Here is a 15,473-nt window from a genome sequence, read left to right on the forward strand (position 1 = left end):
ACTTTGCAGTTAATGGAACAAAAATAAAGCAGGAATAAATCATTGCATTCAAAATTAAATTAGAAGTATTACTTAACAAAGATAGCTGATTTTTACTGAATCAGTTTCTGGATAATTGTACAATTGAGAGCAAAAATTCATACCATGTGGTAATATCTTCTTTATTGTGTGCAATACTTCCTCTAGAAAATAAATATATAAGTCAAAACTTGCTTTAGAAAATTCATTCTCTCCAACAGCATATAGGACATGGACATTTTCTATACACACTTTTGCTGCCTACAAAACAAATCAGATATTGGTCCAAAAAATTTGGGTGAAATAACCAGAGGAGAAATTGTACTTGGCAATGCAATGTACCAATCTGAAAAAATAAGAAAAAAAACCTGAAACAAAAGATTGAAGCAGCATATGTCATTGAAAAAGAAAACAAATGAAGAGTACTAGAAAACAACCTCAAAGAAAAAAATCATTAAAAAATAATTGGTACAGTTAAGTACTTGCCTAAATCTCACAACTTGATATCTTAGTATTAGCATGCAGGAATTGGCAAAGAGGGACATTCTAAGTACTCTAACTTAACTAGCTATCATATTTTCAAGTCTTTTGAAAAGACTACCCACAATCTATGGCTTTCACTTGAAGACATCCATGGAGTTCTTATAGTCAGGCTTATGGAATCTGATTCAACATTCAGAAGGCAAAATCCTGTCATATGACACACGATAACTAAGTATAATCTGTCAAATTAGGTAGGGTGCATGTTGGGTCGAAATCACTCTGCGAGAGCTTGCTTTCGTCCAAAACATCTGATGATGTGTCCTCAACCATCAATATGTTCCCAACTCTAGAGCTCCTTAGGTCAAGATGCATCCCTCGACTTTCAAAACTGCATTTGTCTAGCCTCTGGCAGCTACAGGCAGAACTGAACTGTCGGAACAATTCTGATGGTGAATCCCGTTATACGTCACTTTTGATAACTAATTATGAGCTGTCACATTAGATCACAAATTGGGTCAAAGTCACTCTGATGCAAGCTTTCTTTCATCCAAAACATCTGATTATGCCAACTCAGCCATTAAAGTGGTTGCCGACTCTAGAGGCTAAGTAGTCTAGGAGTCTATTGTTGGTATTACTTTCTCTTCAAGGCATGATTGGAGTAAAATTTTAGTCGAGATTATATGATTTTAAGTGTCTATTAGTTTTCTTAGTCCATATTGGAGATGCGTGTCTGCTACCTATCTTAGAGGCAAATTATTGATAAATACTGACATAAATTAGTCACAAGGACAGTGAAGGTTAAGCTGTCAAAAGGTAGCCACTTAATTTAAAATTCCTTCTGGTCTACAGAGAACTAGACCTCTTTGGATGTGAAGGGGATAGCAGCAGACTGCAGTGATTTAAAGAAGTTTTCTGCTTTTTCTCTTTCTTGTTAGTTTTTTGGTCTTCCTTAGTAATTTAGATTTTAATTCAAGGCTTAGTTTGAAACTCATGGAATATCATCTCATCATACCCTTATCCACATTCTCTTTCAAAAGTTCATATATGAGAAGGAATAGCAAGTTACCACTTGGTTTCCCTCCCAATCTCCTTGGTACGTTTCAGTATAAGCTCTTTTTAATAGTCAACTTTGACCAAACCATGGATGAAAAAAAGGGCCCCTTAGCATGGTTGATCGCAAGATATGTCCCATGTCAATGCCTTATCGACAAAGATCCAAGATCATGTCATGAAACTTCAGTTACTTTAGTTGTCAATTTGCAGTATTTTCCTTTTATTTTTGATATTCTTTAGTTTCCAGTTGGTATTATTGAATCAAGGATGGAGATAAAAAGATCTCAAATTTTGTTTGACGACTTGATGGGTCTAGTTACTATGGCAGTCCCATTTATGTGGTACTTGATGCGTCTCCTCACTTATCAAATATCCGAAATCTTTCACCTCCTCTTTCTCTTACTACTACAGTTTTGATCTTTCTATTTCTTTTCTTCAGTATAAAGGGTCAGCAACAAAGAAGGTACTCATCTTACACCTCTTCATCTCCTCCTATCTCGTTCATCAAGGCATCTTCACCCTACCATTTCTTTTCTTATTAAGATTTGATGTTTAGTTTTTCTATTTTTCTTTTATTGTTAGATGTCATGTGAAATCATATTTTTTCTTGACATAAATTGATGCTCTATCAATTGATAATATTTTTTAATTACTTTTCTACTCTTCCAAGAGCAAAAGCTATATTTTTTCTTTTTTCCCCTTCCATGTTCAAATGAATATAAATGAGACTACTGGCATTTGAAAACTTAAGATCTTTTGTATTAGATTTCTGCATTTTCAGCCACTACATGCTGATGCCTCGCCTTTTTCAATGTATTTTAACTAGAAACTGAACAAAATGATTAATTGTTGGTTTTTTATTCTTTTTTTTTGTGCGTGTCTGAAGAAATGTCGGTGGAACCAACCCGAACCAGCCGGTTCCACCCGTTTCGAACTGTGCCGGTGGCTCTCCAGTACGGTTCCAACTTAGAAAATGGGATGCCATCTCGGAGATGGAGAAGGAGAAGGAAAGAAAGACAGAGCTGGGGAGGGAGGGAGATGGAGAGGGAGAGGACGCCAGCGAAGCCCGACCGAGGCCTCAAGGGGGTTGGCACTGGGAAAGAAGGAACCCTGGGAGAGGCAGAATGAGAGAGAAAAAGAAAGAGAGAGCGGGGGAGGGAGGGAGGGATGACAGCGAATGCCGGCGGAGCCCGCAAGGGGGCCGGCACCGAGAAAGAAGGCTGTTTTTTTTTGCTGAAACGGAAGTATCATACATAGCGTGTACGGATACAGCCAAGAAAATCAAAAAGCAATACATCACGGAGAGCACTAGGCAACTCCGCCTCTCCCTCCCATAGTGGTCCCTCGAGTGGTTGGCAACAAAAAAAGCTACCCAATCTGTCGCCCCATTAGCCTCTCTAAACACGTGCTTCGCCTGAATCACCATCCCATCACAAACCATGGCCCGGATATCTCTCAGCAGGGGGTCGTCGATCCCCCCAGAAGCCTGTAGGATCCACCCAATAACCATTGTAAAGTCACCCTCCAGGAGGACGTCTCTGTCAAATTGACTGAATAATCTCTCATCTCTATGAGAATCTCATTAAATAGAAAAACCGTGCAGAGAAGTTAGCTATAGACAATTGTACATTACAAGAAAATTAGCTATCATACATGACAATTAGCTATAGACAGCTATACACAATAAATCTGCAAATTAGTTCTGCTAACTAAATTAGGAAGACTAAACTATACATAGTTAATAGGAATAACAAAAGAAATGAGTAGATTGTGGAAATAAAGATAATTAGATTTGCTATGGAAACCATATGTAAATAGGATCTGTAGATCCTGCAGATCCTATTAACATCCCCCCTCAAATTGATGCTGGCTGATCAAGAAGCATCAATTTGCCAACTAGAAACTTATGGCGTTGACGAGTCATAGCCTTGGTAAACACATCAGCAATCTGAAAATCCGTGGTGATATGAGGAGGAGTGATAACACGTCGATCATAAGCCTCACGAATAGAGTGACAATCCATCTCAATATGCTTGGTGCGCTCATGAAAGACAGGATTAGCCGCAATCTGAATTGCACTAGTGTTATCTGCATGAAGAGAAGTGGGCTCAAGTTGAGGGAACCCAAGCTCAGCCAACAATCCACGAAGCCAAATAATCTCATAACATGCAGAGGACATGGCTCGATCCTCAGACTCCGTTGAAGACTTAGAAACACAGTCCTGTTTCTTACTCTTCCATGAAATGAGTGCATTGCCAAGAAACATACACCAGCCCGTAACTGAGCGACGCGTATCTGGACAGCCAACCCAATCAGCATCACTGTATGCCCTCAACTGAATAGGTGAACCAGCAGGAAAGAATAAGCCGCGAGTTGGAGTGCTTCTCAGATAGCGAATGATACGGCGGATGGCAGCCAAATGAAGGTGTCGAGAAGTCTGCATAAACTGACTAACTTGCTGAACAGCAAAGGAAATATCAGGCTGAGTTATGGTCAAATAGTTCAGACTTCCAACCAACTGTCGGTACAGTGAGGGATCAGAAAGAAGTTCGCCCTCCTCACGATGATACTTTACATTCACCTCCAAAGGTGTGTCAACAGAAGAAGCATCTTGAAGTCTAGCCAAAGCAATCAAATCTTGTGTATACTTATGTTGGTGCAAGAAAGTACCCACAGATCCCGACTTCAACTCAAGGCCCAAAAAATATTGAAGAGAACCAAGATCCTTCATGTGAAATGAAGCCTGTAGGTGTTGTTGAAGCTGCTGAATCAACACAGAATCTGTCCCTGTAATAATTATATCATCGACATAAACCAGAAGAAGAACAATTCCATTCTCAGTCTTGCGGAGAAACAAGGAAGAGTCATACTGACTTTGGACAAAGGAAAAACCAAGTAATGAGGAGCGAAACTTATCAAACCAAGCACGAGGTGCCTGCTTCAAGCCATAGAGAGAGCGCTTCAGCTTGCACACATCAGAAGATGGTGTAGTGAATAAACCTAGTGGAGGTGTCATAAAAATCTCCTCCTTGAGATCACCATGCAAAAAAGCATTCTTAACATCCATTTGTCGTAGGGCCCAACCTTTAGAAGCAGCAATGGCAAGAACTGTCCGTATTATAGTCATTTTAGCCACCAGAGCAAAAGTCTCATCATAATCTACTCCATATTCCTGTCTATTACCAAGAGCAACCAACCGAGCCTTATATCTTTCCACAGTCCCATCAGGATGTAGCTTCACAGAATACACCCATTTACAGCCAATAGATTTAACATCAGAAGGACATGGAACAATATCCCAAGTGTGATTCTCTTGTAAAGCTTGAAGCTCATCTTGCATGGCCTTCACCCAAGATTCCTGCTTAATTGCCTAGGAATAACAAGTAGGAATCGTGATAGTAGACAGAGTCGCATTGAGTGATGTATGTGAGAATCCATACCTATCTGGTGGATGGGAGGCTCTGCTGGACCTCCAAGGCGCAGGGACTACAGGCTCAGGTGGTGGATCAGTATCGGGAAGGGGCTGAGGTGGCTGACGTCTCTTATACACAATATTTGGTTTGAAGCGCTCAATAGAATGATATATATCATCAAAGCTAGGAATCCTGGCAAGATCAGAAGATGAGGCAACATTGGACTGAAAGAAATACTGATTGTCAAAGAAAACTACATTTCTAGAGACACGAAGTCGTTTAGTAGCAGCATCATAACACACAAAACCCTTTTGAGCAATACCATAACCCATAAAGGCACACTGAACCGACAGGGCAGCAAGTTTGTGACGTTCATTAGCAGGTAAGTCAACAAAGCAAACACACCCAAAAGTATGAAACTGATTGTAACCAGGATGCTTGCCATAGAAACGATAATAAGAGGAATCAAAGTCCAAAATTTGAGAAGGCAGTCGATTAATCAAATAAATTGCAGTAGACAAAGCTTCACCCCAAAATTTAGAAGGAACAGAGGATTCAAGCAACAAGGTGCGAACAACATCTAACAGATGGCGATTCTTACGTTCAGCAACACCATTTTGCTGAGGTGTATAAGGACAAGATCGCTGAGAAATTATACCTTTTTGATGCAAGAACCCCTGAAAGTCATGAGACATATATTCTCCGCCCAAGTCAGACCTTAATACTTTAATACAGGTTGAGAATTGAGTCTCAACATAAGCCACAAAGGTCTAAAAAATAGAAAATACTTCGGATTTGGAGCGAAGAAAATACACCCAAGTGAAACGACTATAATCATCAATGAACGTCACAAAATATTTATATCCGGCATAAGATGTTACAGGAGTAATGCCCCAAACATCACTATGAATAATATCGAAGCATTTTTCAGCTCGACTACCATGATTAGGAAAAGATAGAGTTTTGCTTTTTCCAAGTTTACAAGCAGTACAATCAAAAGACACGCTGTAAGAAGAGAACTGATCTTTATTGCCCAAAAAACCATGCTTCACTAAATGAGACAAAACAAGAGAGTTAGGATGGCCTAGGCATTTATGCCAAACCTCACTCTGATTTGTTGCAGCAGTACAAGCCAAAGACAATAGACTTGGAAGAGTAAAATGCAAAGGAAACAATCTTCCAACTTTAGGCCCCTTCGCGATCATTTTTCCCGACACTTGATCCTGAACCTGACAACCATTTCGAGAAAAATGCACATCACAGTTGTTATCAACCAATTGACCAACTGAAATCAAACTAGTAGAGAGTCCAGGTGACACAAACACATTGCTGAAAGGTGAACTAAGATCTCCAATAGCAGTAATAGGAAGATTACTTCCATTAGCAATTTGAATGTGTTGTGTACCGTTATAGGACCGAACATTTTGCAGAAAATCAGAACAGCCAGTCATGTGATTTGATGCTCCAGAATCAACAAACCAAGGATGAGAAATTGTTTTACCATTACCTTGAAGTCCCAATGCTGAAAAGGCCGAGATAATCATCTGTTGCACCATCTTTGGAGTAAGAACAACTTGGTTAGGACCTGCTGATGTGTCTGCAGCAGATGCGATTCTTGCGGACTGATCCACAGAAGCAGAAGAACTGACCGCAGCTTGAAAAGCATTGGCTCGGCGATTCTGAGGTCGCGTAGGACACTCCTTAATGATGTGCCCAGACTGCTTACAGTAAGTGTAGAATTTCTTATTGCAGTTGCGAGCAATATGGCCGAATTCCTTGCAGCAATAGCACTGGACCTTGTCCTTGCCCTTTCCCTTCCCTTGAGTAGCATATGCAACATTCACAGCATCTGAGGACAGCTTCTCTTGTGCCATAACAGCCTGGGTAAGAGTCCGTTGCTCCTCACGAAGCAATTCACCAAGACACACATCCAAAGAGGGAACAAGATCTCTGTTTAATAGCGCAGCCCTAGTAACTTCAAATTCTGGCCTAAGTTTCATCAAAAATTGATCACGTTTGCTGGTTGCATGAACCTCTTGAATAGCGGACAAGGCTTCTTTTGCCACCTTAGCATGAATGATTCCGGAATACTCGTTCCACAGATTAAGAAACCTAGAATAATACTCCTGAATGGAAAGATTACCTTGGCTGTAATTTGCAATCTCCAACTCCAACTGAAACCGCCTTGCATTGTTGTCTTGGTTGTAGATGCGCTTCAAATAATCCCACATCTCCTTGGCGGTGTTAAAGGACCGCAGATTGTTCACCATATGCGGCTCAATGGACCCCAAAATCCAAGAAATAATCCGAGCATCCTTAGTCTCCCATTGAGCAAATTCCTTAGCATCAGTTGAAGCTTTAGAAGAGCCATCAATATGATCCCAAAGCTCCCTGCCTTTGATAAACATCTTGAACTGAAACTCCCAAGCAGAGTAGTTCTTCCCAGTGAAACGAACACAAAAGGCTTATGTAGATATTATGACCAAAAGAAAGAACACCAGAAAGCTAGAAACCAGAAAACTAGAGAACTTTACCAAGAATTCAAAATCTAGAAAACATAAGGCTGTATCGAGACTCAAAAATCTAGAACACCGAGAGCCCCTTGGACTAAAACTAGAGAAAACTGAAAGGAGAAAGCGTTAATGACCAGATTCAGAACATAGGCTCTGATACCATGTCAAATTGACTGAATAATCTCTCATCTCTGTGAGAATCTCATTAAATAGAAAAACCGTGCAGAGAAGTTAGCTATAGACAGCTGTACATTACAAGAAAATTAGCTATAGACAGCTATACACAATAAATCTGCAAATTAGTTCTGCTAGCTAAATTAAGAAGACTAAGCTATACATAGTTAATAGAAATAACAAAGGAAATGAGTAGATTGTGGAAATAAAGGTAATTAGATTTGCTATGGAAACCATATGTAAATAGGATCTGTAGATCCTGCAGATCCTATTAACAGTCTCTCCCATGCAAGGCACGCTGAACATAACACAAGCCAGGCCGCTCTCAACTCCGTCCCTAGCACTAAGGCATCAAACAAGTGGCAACCTCCAACCACAATCATCCTGAAGTCCGAGCCCCTGACAACGAAGCCCGCACCTCCCCTCCTACCGCCCTACAGAATGCATCCATCAAAATTGACCTTGAAGAAACTTGGAGGTGGGGGCTCCCAAGTGAAAAACACCAAGCGGGGCGCTTCACGAGCAGATGTAGAGCCCCAGATGTCCCGAGCTATCAAAGGTCTATCTGACTGGATCGTTTGAGAGGCCTCCAACGCCAACAGTTGCGCCCTCTCCATCACCACCCCCGGTGGTTAGCACCTCTCCCTGTGAGTATTGGACCGCCAGATGGGCCGACCTGGACCAAAGTCAGCAGCTCATCTGGACGCCACTACCCATTGCTTCGAGAGGGGCTCAATCGTCGAACCCTCCAGAACCCTTCTATTTCCTGACCCCACGTCACTGCTCCTTTCTCACTGTTTTTCTCCTTCCTTAGAGACGGAGCTCTCTGAACGGACGTCTGTGTCGTCGGAGAAGGTGTTCGTGACTCCTCCTCAGAACTAGGTGAGCCTCCCGACCCCCTCGTTTCTGCCTCACTTATGTTGGGGATTGGCCGCAGCGCACTTAGCAAGCTATGAGGATCTGGTTGATAGGGCTAAGAACATGGGGATTATCTGGAAAGAAACTCAGAATATTAAAGATGGGAAACAAAAGAAGAGGAGCAGAGAATTCGATAACCGCAGTGGACAGAATTCTATCAGATCTGCACAATCTCGTAATAGGTCTTGGCAATTAGGAAAGCAGGGATCTTATGAGAAGGCTACTCAACATCAGCAAGAGAAGTCTAAATGTGAAGCATGTGGAGGTGCCTATAAGACAGAAATTTGGAGACGGTTATCTGGAGCTTATTTCAAATACGGCCAACAGGGTCCTAGGATAGCGGAGTGCCCTCATAATCAATAAGACTCTCAATCAGTTAAGAGGCCTCACGCTACAAGGATCCAAAAATGCAAGCTTCTCTTGCTCCAGTTCAGTCGGCTCAATCTTCTTCTCCCAAGCAGCAGAAAGGGGGGAGACCGCGCACATAGGGTCTATTTATGCACTGACTCAGTAGGATGCTCAGGTATCCAACACTGTGGTTTTAGATACATTATCGATTGCATCTATTTCTGCTTATGTGTTATTTGATTCTAGTGCTACACATTCTTTTATGTCATTTACATTTGTGCAAAAACATGACCTGCCTTGTGTGCCATTAGATTATGATTTATATGTTGGCACCCCTGCAGGGGATGGGGTGATCGCTAATCAAGTCTGCAAGACTTGTTCAATTCAGATAATAGGTAGAGACATGATTGCTAATTTGATAGTCATTGATATGCATGATTTTGACATAATATTGGGTATGGACTGGTTCGCGACACATTTTGCTACCATTAATTGCCATGAAAATCGAGTAAACTTTCAGATCTCTGAAGATACTGAATTTAGCTTCATGGGTAGTGGTGCATACACTTCCCCTCGAGTTGTCTCTGCTATGCAAATAAAGCGGCTACTCAGGAAGTGGAGTATGGCATATATTGCCACAGTAGTGGATACCAGACAATTATACCAAAGATTGGAGGATATCCTAGTAGTAGAGGAATACCCTGAAGTCTTTCTAGAAGATCTTCCTAGTTTGCCACCAGATAGAGAGATTGAATTTGCAATTGATTTGATTCCCAATACCACGCCAATCTCCAAAACCCCCTATAGAATGGCTCTAGCTGAAATGAAAGAATTAAAGGAGCAGTTGAAAGATTTGCTTGATAAAGGCTTCATTCGACCTAGTGTGTCACCTTGGGGAGCTCCAGTATTGTTTGTAAAGAAGAAATATGGAAGTTTGAGGTTATATATTGATTATCGGGAGATAAATAAAGTGACAGTGAAGAATAAGTATCCTCTACCAAGAATTGATGATCTATGTGATCAATTAAAGGGTGCTCAGGTATTCTCATCTTCGTTCTGGGTATCATCAGTTAAAGTTAAGGGTTGTAGATGTGCCTAAGACTGATTTTCATACTCGGTATGGGCACTATGAATTTTTGGTCATACCCTTTGGGCTGACAAATAACCTGTAGCTTTTATGGATCTGATGAATAGGATTTTAGGCCCTTTTTAGATAAATTTGTCGTGGTTTTTATTGATGATATCTTAATTTATTCTGAAAGTCAGGCCGAGCATGAATAACATTTGAGGATAGACTAGAAACCCTAAGATAGGAGCAACTGTATGGCAAATTGAAGAAAAGTAAATTTTGGTTGGAAGTGTAGTTCCGTCAGTTACGCCTAAATATGGCTACTCGCTAATGTAGGCTTTCATTGACGTTTCTACTTCTATCTATAACCGTCAAAGCCTACTGGGGCCGGCCCTTAAGTTGAAATATCGATGGATACAAAGCCTGCCAACTTGATAGCTGCTTCGAATCCATATATCTATGTTTTTGTTAAAACCTTGATGGGGACCTTGTAGCACACAACCATGTCGAATACGCTAGAACTCAGCATTGAAAGAGAACCAAGCTTGATAGGAAATTTGTTGATGGTGAGCTTCTCCAATAAGATCTCCATCTTTAATAGCGATGATGTTCCTAGGACATGTGATATCTAAAGAGGGTCTATGTGGACCCAAAGAAGGTTGAAGCAGTGATCAACTAGAGCAGGCCAAATAGTGTTTCTAAAATTCAGTTTCTTGAGCCTAGTTGGGTATTACAGATGATTTGTTGAGGGTTTTTCTCCCATTGCTGCACCTTTAACTCGACTAACTCATAAAGGAGTTAAGTTTGAGTGGTCAGATAAATGTGAACAGAGCTTTCAGGAGCTTAAGCAACGCTTGGTGTCAGGCCCCATCCTTACCCTTTCTTCCAGTGGTGAAGGTTATATCATTTACAGTGATGCTTCAAAGAAAGGATTTGGTTGTGTGCTGATGCAGAATGATAAGGTGATTGCTTATGCCTCTCGACAACTTAAGCCATATGAGGAAAATTACCCCACTCATGATCTTGAACTTGTTGTTGTTGTATTTACATTAAAAATTTGGAGACATTACTTATATGGTGAATCTTGAAAGGTGTATACGGATCACAAAAGTCTAAAATATCTCTTTACTCAGAAGGAACTTAATATGAGACAAAGAAGATGGTTAGAGTTAATAAAAGATTATGATTTGTGTATACATTACCATTCGGTAAAAGCTAATGTGGTGGCTGATGCACTGAGCAGAAAAGCTTTTGGTAGTATTGCTGCTCTACTCACCTCTTAGAGAGGAATTTTGGAAGATTTGAGAGCAGAAATCGAGGTATATTGGCATGATCTTGATGCATATTTGGCAAATCTACGTGTCCAACCTACCTTGATAGAGAGGATCAAGATTGCTCAAGCAGATAATCCTCAGTTGCAAAAGATTAGAAGTGACATTGAGTCAGGTTCTCAGTTAGAGTTCAGACTTCATGAGGATGGATCATTGAGATTCAGAAACAGAATTTGTATTCCAAATGACTCTGATTTAAAGAGAGAAATTATGAGGGAAGCTCATAATACTGCATCCGGGGAATACTAAGATGTATAAAGCTTTGAAAAATATGTTTTGGTGGAATAACATGAAGAGAGAAATTGCATAATTTGTAGCTCAGTGTTTGACTTGTCAGCAGGTTAAGGCAGAACACCAGAGACCGGCAATAGTGTTGCGTCCCCTTTCAATTTCTGAATGGAAGTGGGAATACATCACAATGGACTTCGTCTCTCGGTTACCTCATACCCCTAAGGGTTATGATGCTATATGGATGATTGTAGACAGATTGACTAAGTCAGCTCACTTTTTGGCATTCAAAGTGGAAATGACACTGGAAAAGTTTGCGGAGCTCTATATTGAGCAGATAGTGAGGTTGCATGGAGTACCCATATCCATTGTTTCTGATAAGGACTCGTGGTTTGTGTCTCACTTTTGGGGTGGTCTGCATAAAGCTTTGGGGACCACTCTCAGCTTTAGCACAGCTTTCCACCCTCAGACCGATGGCCAGTCGGAAAGAACCATTGAGATCTTGGAAGATATGCTGAGGGCTTGTGTGATTGATATGAGAGGCTCTTGGGATCGTCACTTGCCTTTGGTTGAGTTTGCATATAATAATAGTTATCAGGCAAGTATTCAGATGGCACCTTACGAGGCTTTGTATGGAAAGAAGTGTAGATCTCCTATCTGTTGGGATAATGTTGGTGAAAGAAAACTTATGGGTCCCGAAATTGTTCAACAAACAATAGAAAATATTCAGCTAATGAGAGAACGCCTTTGGATAGCTCAGAGCAGACAGAAGAGTTATGCAGATAATAGAAGGCGAAAATTAAAATTTCAGGTCGGAGATTATGTGTTTTTGAAAATGTCTCCTACTAAAGGGGTTATGCGATTTGGAATACGCGGAAAGCTCATTCCGCATTATGTGGGCCCCTTTGAAATTCTAGAAAGAGTTGGAGTTGTTGCATACAGACTGGCACTTCCATCGGTACTGTCTAGAGTTCATAATGTATTTCATGTTTCCATGTTAAGAAAGTATGTTCCAGATACGGGCTATGTAGTAGAAGTGGCTCCTTTGCAGCTTAGAGAGGACTTGACCTATGCTGAGCAACCTGTACGTGTGGTAGATAGAAAGGAACAAGTATTAAGAAGGCATATGATTCCTTATGTCAATATCCAGTAGAACAATCACTCGAACGTGAGGCTACGTGGGAACTGGAGGACGAGATGAAGGAAAAATATCAAACCTTTTTGAAATTGGGTATGTTAAATTTCGAGGACGAAATTTTTTTAAAGAAGGGGAGATGTGAGTAATGGGCCGCCAAATGGGCCGACCTGAACCAAAGTCAGCAGCCCATATAGAGGCCACTACCCATTGCTTCGAGAGGGGAGAAATTGATGTATGGAGGCTCGGTCGTTGATGCAAAAGAAAGAGAAAGAAAAGAAAAGAAAAGAAAAGAAAAGAAAAAAAAAAGAGAAGGCCCATCGTGGGCTGAACTGGGCCAAGCTTGGGCTCTGTTGATTGCAGGCCTACTTGGGCCCAGTTCAGCCATGTTGGCCCAGTTGGGTCGTACCCTTTGTGGGCCCAACTTGGGCCCAGTCCAGCCTTGTTGGGCCCTATTTGGGTCGTACCCATTGTGGGCCCAACTTGTGCTCAGTTCCACCATGTGGGACCCTGTTGGACCATGTCCAATAATATTTTTGATTTTGCTTAGCTCTGAGATTAATAAAGAAATTAATTATATTCTAATGATATTTAAATAGGTGCACCTGACCCGTTTGTGTGAAGTGGGATTTAAACGAAAAGGGGTAAGTAACTTAATACTTCAAACTATGTTTTCTAAATTATTTGATAAATTAATTATTAATGGATTAAATTTGAGATATGTTTTGTACTTAGTTAAAATGGGCCAGGCATATTAAATATTATTTGAAAATTTTGTTATGTGCCATAAAATCTATAAAATATGACTGGGCAACTTATGAAATTTGTTTTTATATGTATGTATTCTAGCATGACTATCATCTATTCTGGCATCGCCAATGAAGATTATTCGTTGGCCCTGTCGACTTGTATCATGAGAAACTGATTTCGACACCGTACCACCAGTGATTAGAATAGTGGTATTTGGACACCATACCACCGATGATTAATAATAGTGGTATTTAGACACCGTACCATGGGTGATTAATAATAGTAATATTTGGACACCATACCGGCGATTAATAATAGTGGTGTTTGGCACCTTGTGCAATCCATGCCACTGGGTTACGTGGCCATAGCCTGTTTGTATTGGAATTCTGGTATCAGGATTTTCATGAAAACACTTAGCAAATTTCAAAAGAAAAGAATACATATTATCTGTGATTTAATTTTCAGTCATTGTTTTGTGCTTTGATTAATTATCTGATATGCTTCGACCCCTCTGGGGTATTATGTTGCTTACTGAGCTAGTGTAATTCATTATCCTATTTTGTTTGTTTTTCAGATCCAGAGGCTTGATCGCACGGGATTGGGGAGTGCAATAAATTTTGGAAGATTTTGTTAAAATTAGAATTTTTGGTTAGACCAATTAAAACATTTGAATTATGTTGATATATGTTATTTTGAAACTTTGTAAGATTGTTTTGAATGTATTAATGTTTAAGTCAATTTTTAAGCATTGTAATAGTTTTGATATGATCAGCTGTTTTGCATGCCTGTACGGTTCGCCGTGCAGGCGTGCGGCGTCTGTCGCGCTTCGGGCTCGAGGCGTGACACTCCCAAATGTCCATACATTCCTCGCTAGCTAGATCTGATGAGTAGTATAGGTCGCCCGCACTACCTTCAGTCTGGACTATGAGGCCCCGGCCAAATATTGAAGAACCTGAAGAAAAGATGCCGCATGGCACTAGAGCTCCGTGGAGAACCCTGTCCGCCTCCAGACCCTCTTAGCCCAGTGGCATTGGAAGATAGCATGGTCCAACGACTCATCAGTCTGACACTCAGGGCACTGGGGGTGGATACCCATGCCCCTCCCGTACAGCAGAAGTCTCGTCGGTAGCCTACCCCAAGCAACTTTCCAAAAAAATAAAGCCACTCTAGGGTGGAGCCCCAACCGCCAAATCCGGCCGAGATCCACCCCAACTGCCCTCCATCCTGGACAACGCAGCAGACGTCGGCCACTCTGACTCTAGACGTGCAGGACGAGCTCCATACCCTGACGTGAGGGCAGGGGTGCCCCAGAACTGGGAGCGACCGGATCCGCTCTGCAAGTGGCTCCTCGAGCATCTGATCAATCCGGTATGTATCCCACCCCCACCTCTGGAAAGAAGGTCACACACCCGGAGTCCATCCCCAGCCTCAACACTAACTAGGGTCGGCCAACACCTCAATGGGAGCTCGTCCACCCACGCATCCTCCACCACCTCGACCCTCTGGCCATCACCAATCAACCACCTACATCTAGATAGGACCATAGGCATGTATCTGCAGATCTCACGCCAAACTGGTGATGCCCTCCGACCCCCAGATGGGGTCACACTGCTCCCAACAGGACCATACCGGGCGACCATCATCCAACTCCAAAGAGATTGCGGCTCCAAGATAATCCTGGCAGCATGCTGAGCAATCTGCACCTCCCTCCTGGTCAATAGAGACTAACCATCCAGCTCCCTTGCCCTAGTCGGTTGGCATACCGACTCCCAATCCTCCAGATGCAACCCCCAGCCGCCGCCCTGCATCCCCTAAATAAAACCTTGAGCAAGCCTCTCATCCTCATCAACATCGTCTTGGGAACTACGGTGGCCAAACTCTGTTTTGTTCGAAATAGGGGTCTGCCGCTTAAAAAAATTGAAGATTCGTAAATGAAGTCGGCAATTGATTTGCGGACTTCACTTACGAATTGCGAAATTAAAAAAATTGAAAATTCGTAAGTGAAGTCGGCAAATCAATTGACGGGGTCTTCTTCCCCGG

At 41.6% G+C, this 15,473-nt stretch overlaps 2 protein-coding genes across 2 annotated transcripts in view; both read right to left on the minus strand.

Annotated features, from left to right (window-relative positions):
* The window catches only part of LOC103711964 (endoribonuclease Dicer homolog 3b-like), a 78,597-nt gene that overhangs the window by 45,566 nt on the left and 17,558 nt on the right, over positions 1-15,473 (minus strand). The window contains exon 9 of the mRNA XM_039119996.1: positions 144-279. Coding sequence (XP_038975924.1) covers positions 144-279 — 136 coding nt within the window. The remainder of the gene's footprint in view (positions 1-143; positions 280-15,473) is intronic.
* On the minus strand, positions 6,135-7,281 carry LOC120106900. Its single transcript, XM_039119995.1, has 2 exons — positions 6,475-7,281; positions 6,135-6,196 (listed from the first exon to the last, which is right to left on the minus strand). The coding sequence occupies exons 1-2, from the start codon at positions 7,235-7,237 to the stop codon at positions 6,153-6,155; spliced, it is 807 nt and encodes a 268-aa protein (XP_038975923.1). The 5' UTR covers positions 7,238-7,281; the 3' UTR covers positions 6,135-6,152.

The sequence above is a fragment of the Phoenix dactylifera genome, unplaced genomic scaffold, assembly GCF_009389715.1.
Source record: "Phoenix dactylifera cultivar Barhee BC4 unplaced genomic scaffold, palm_55x_up_171113_PBpolish2nd_filt_p 000675F, whole genome shotgun sequence".
Taxonomy (NCBI): domain Eukaryota; kingdom Viridiplantae; phylum Streptophyta; class Magnoliopsida; order Arecales; family Arecaceae; genus Phoenix; species Phoenix dactylifera.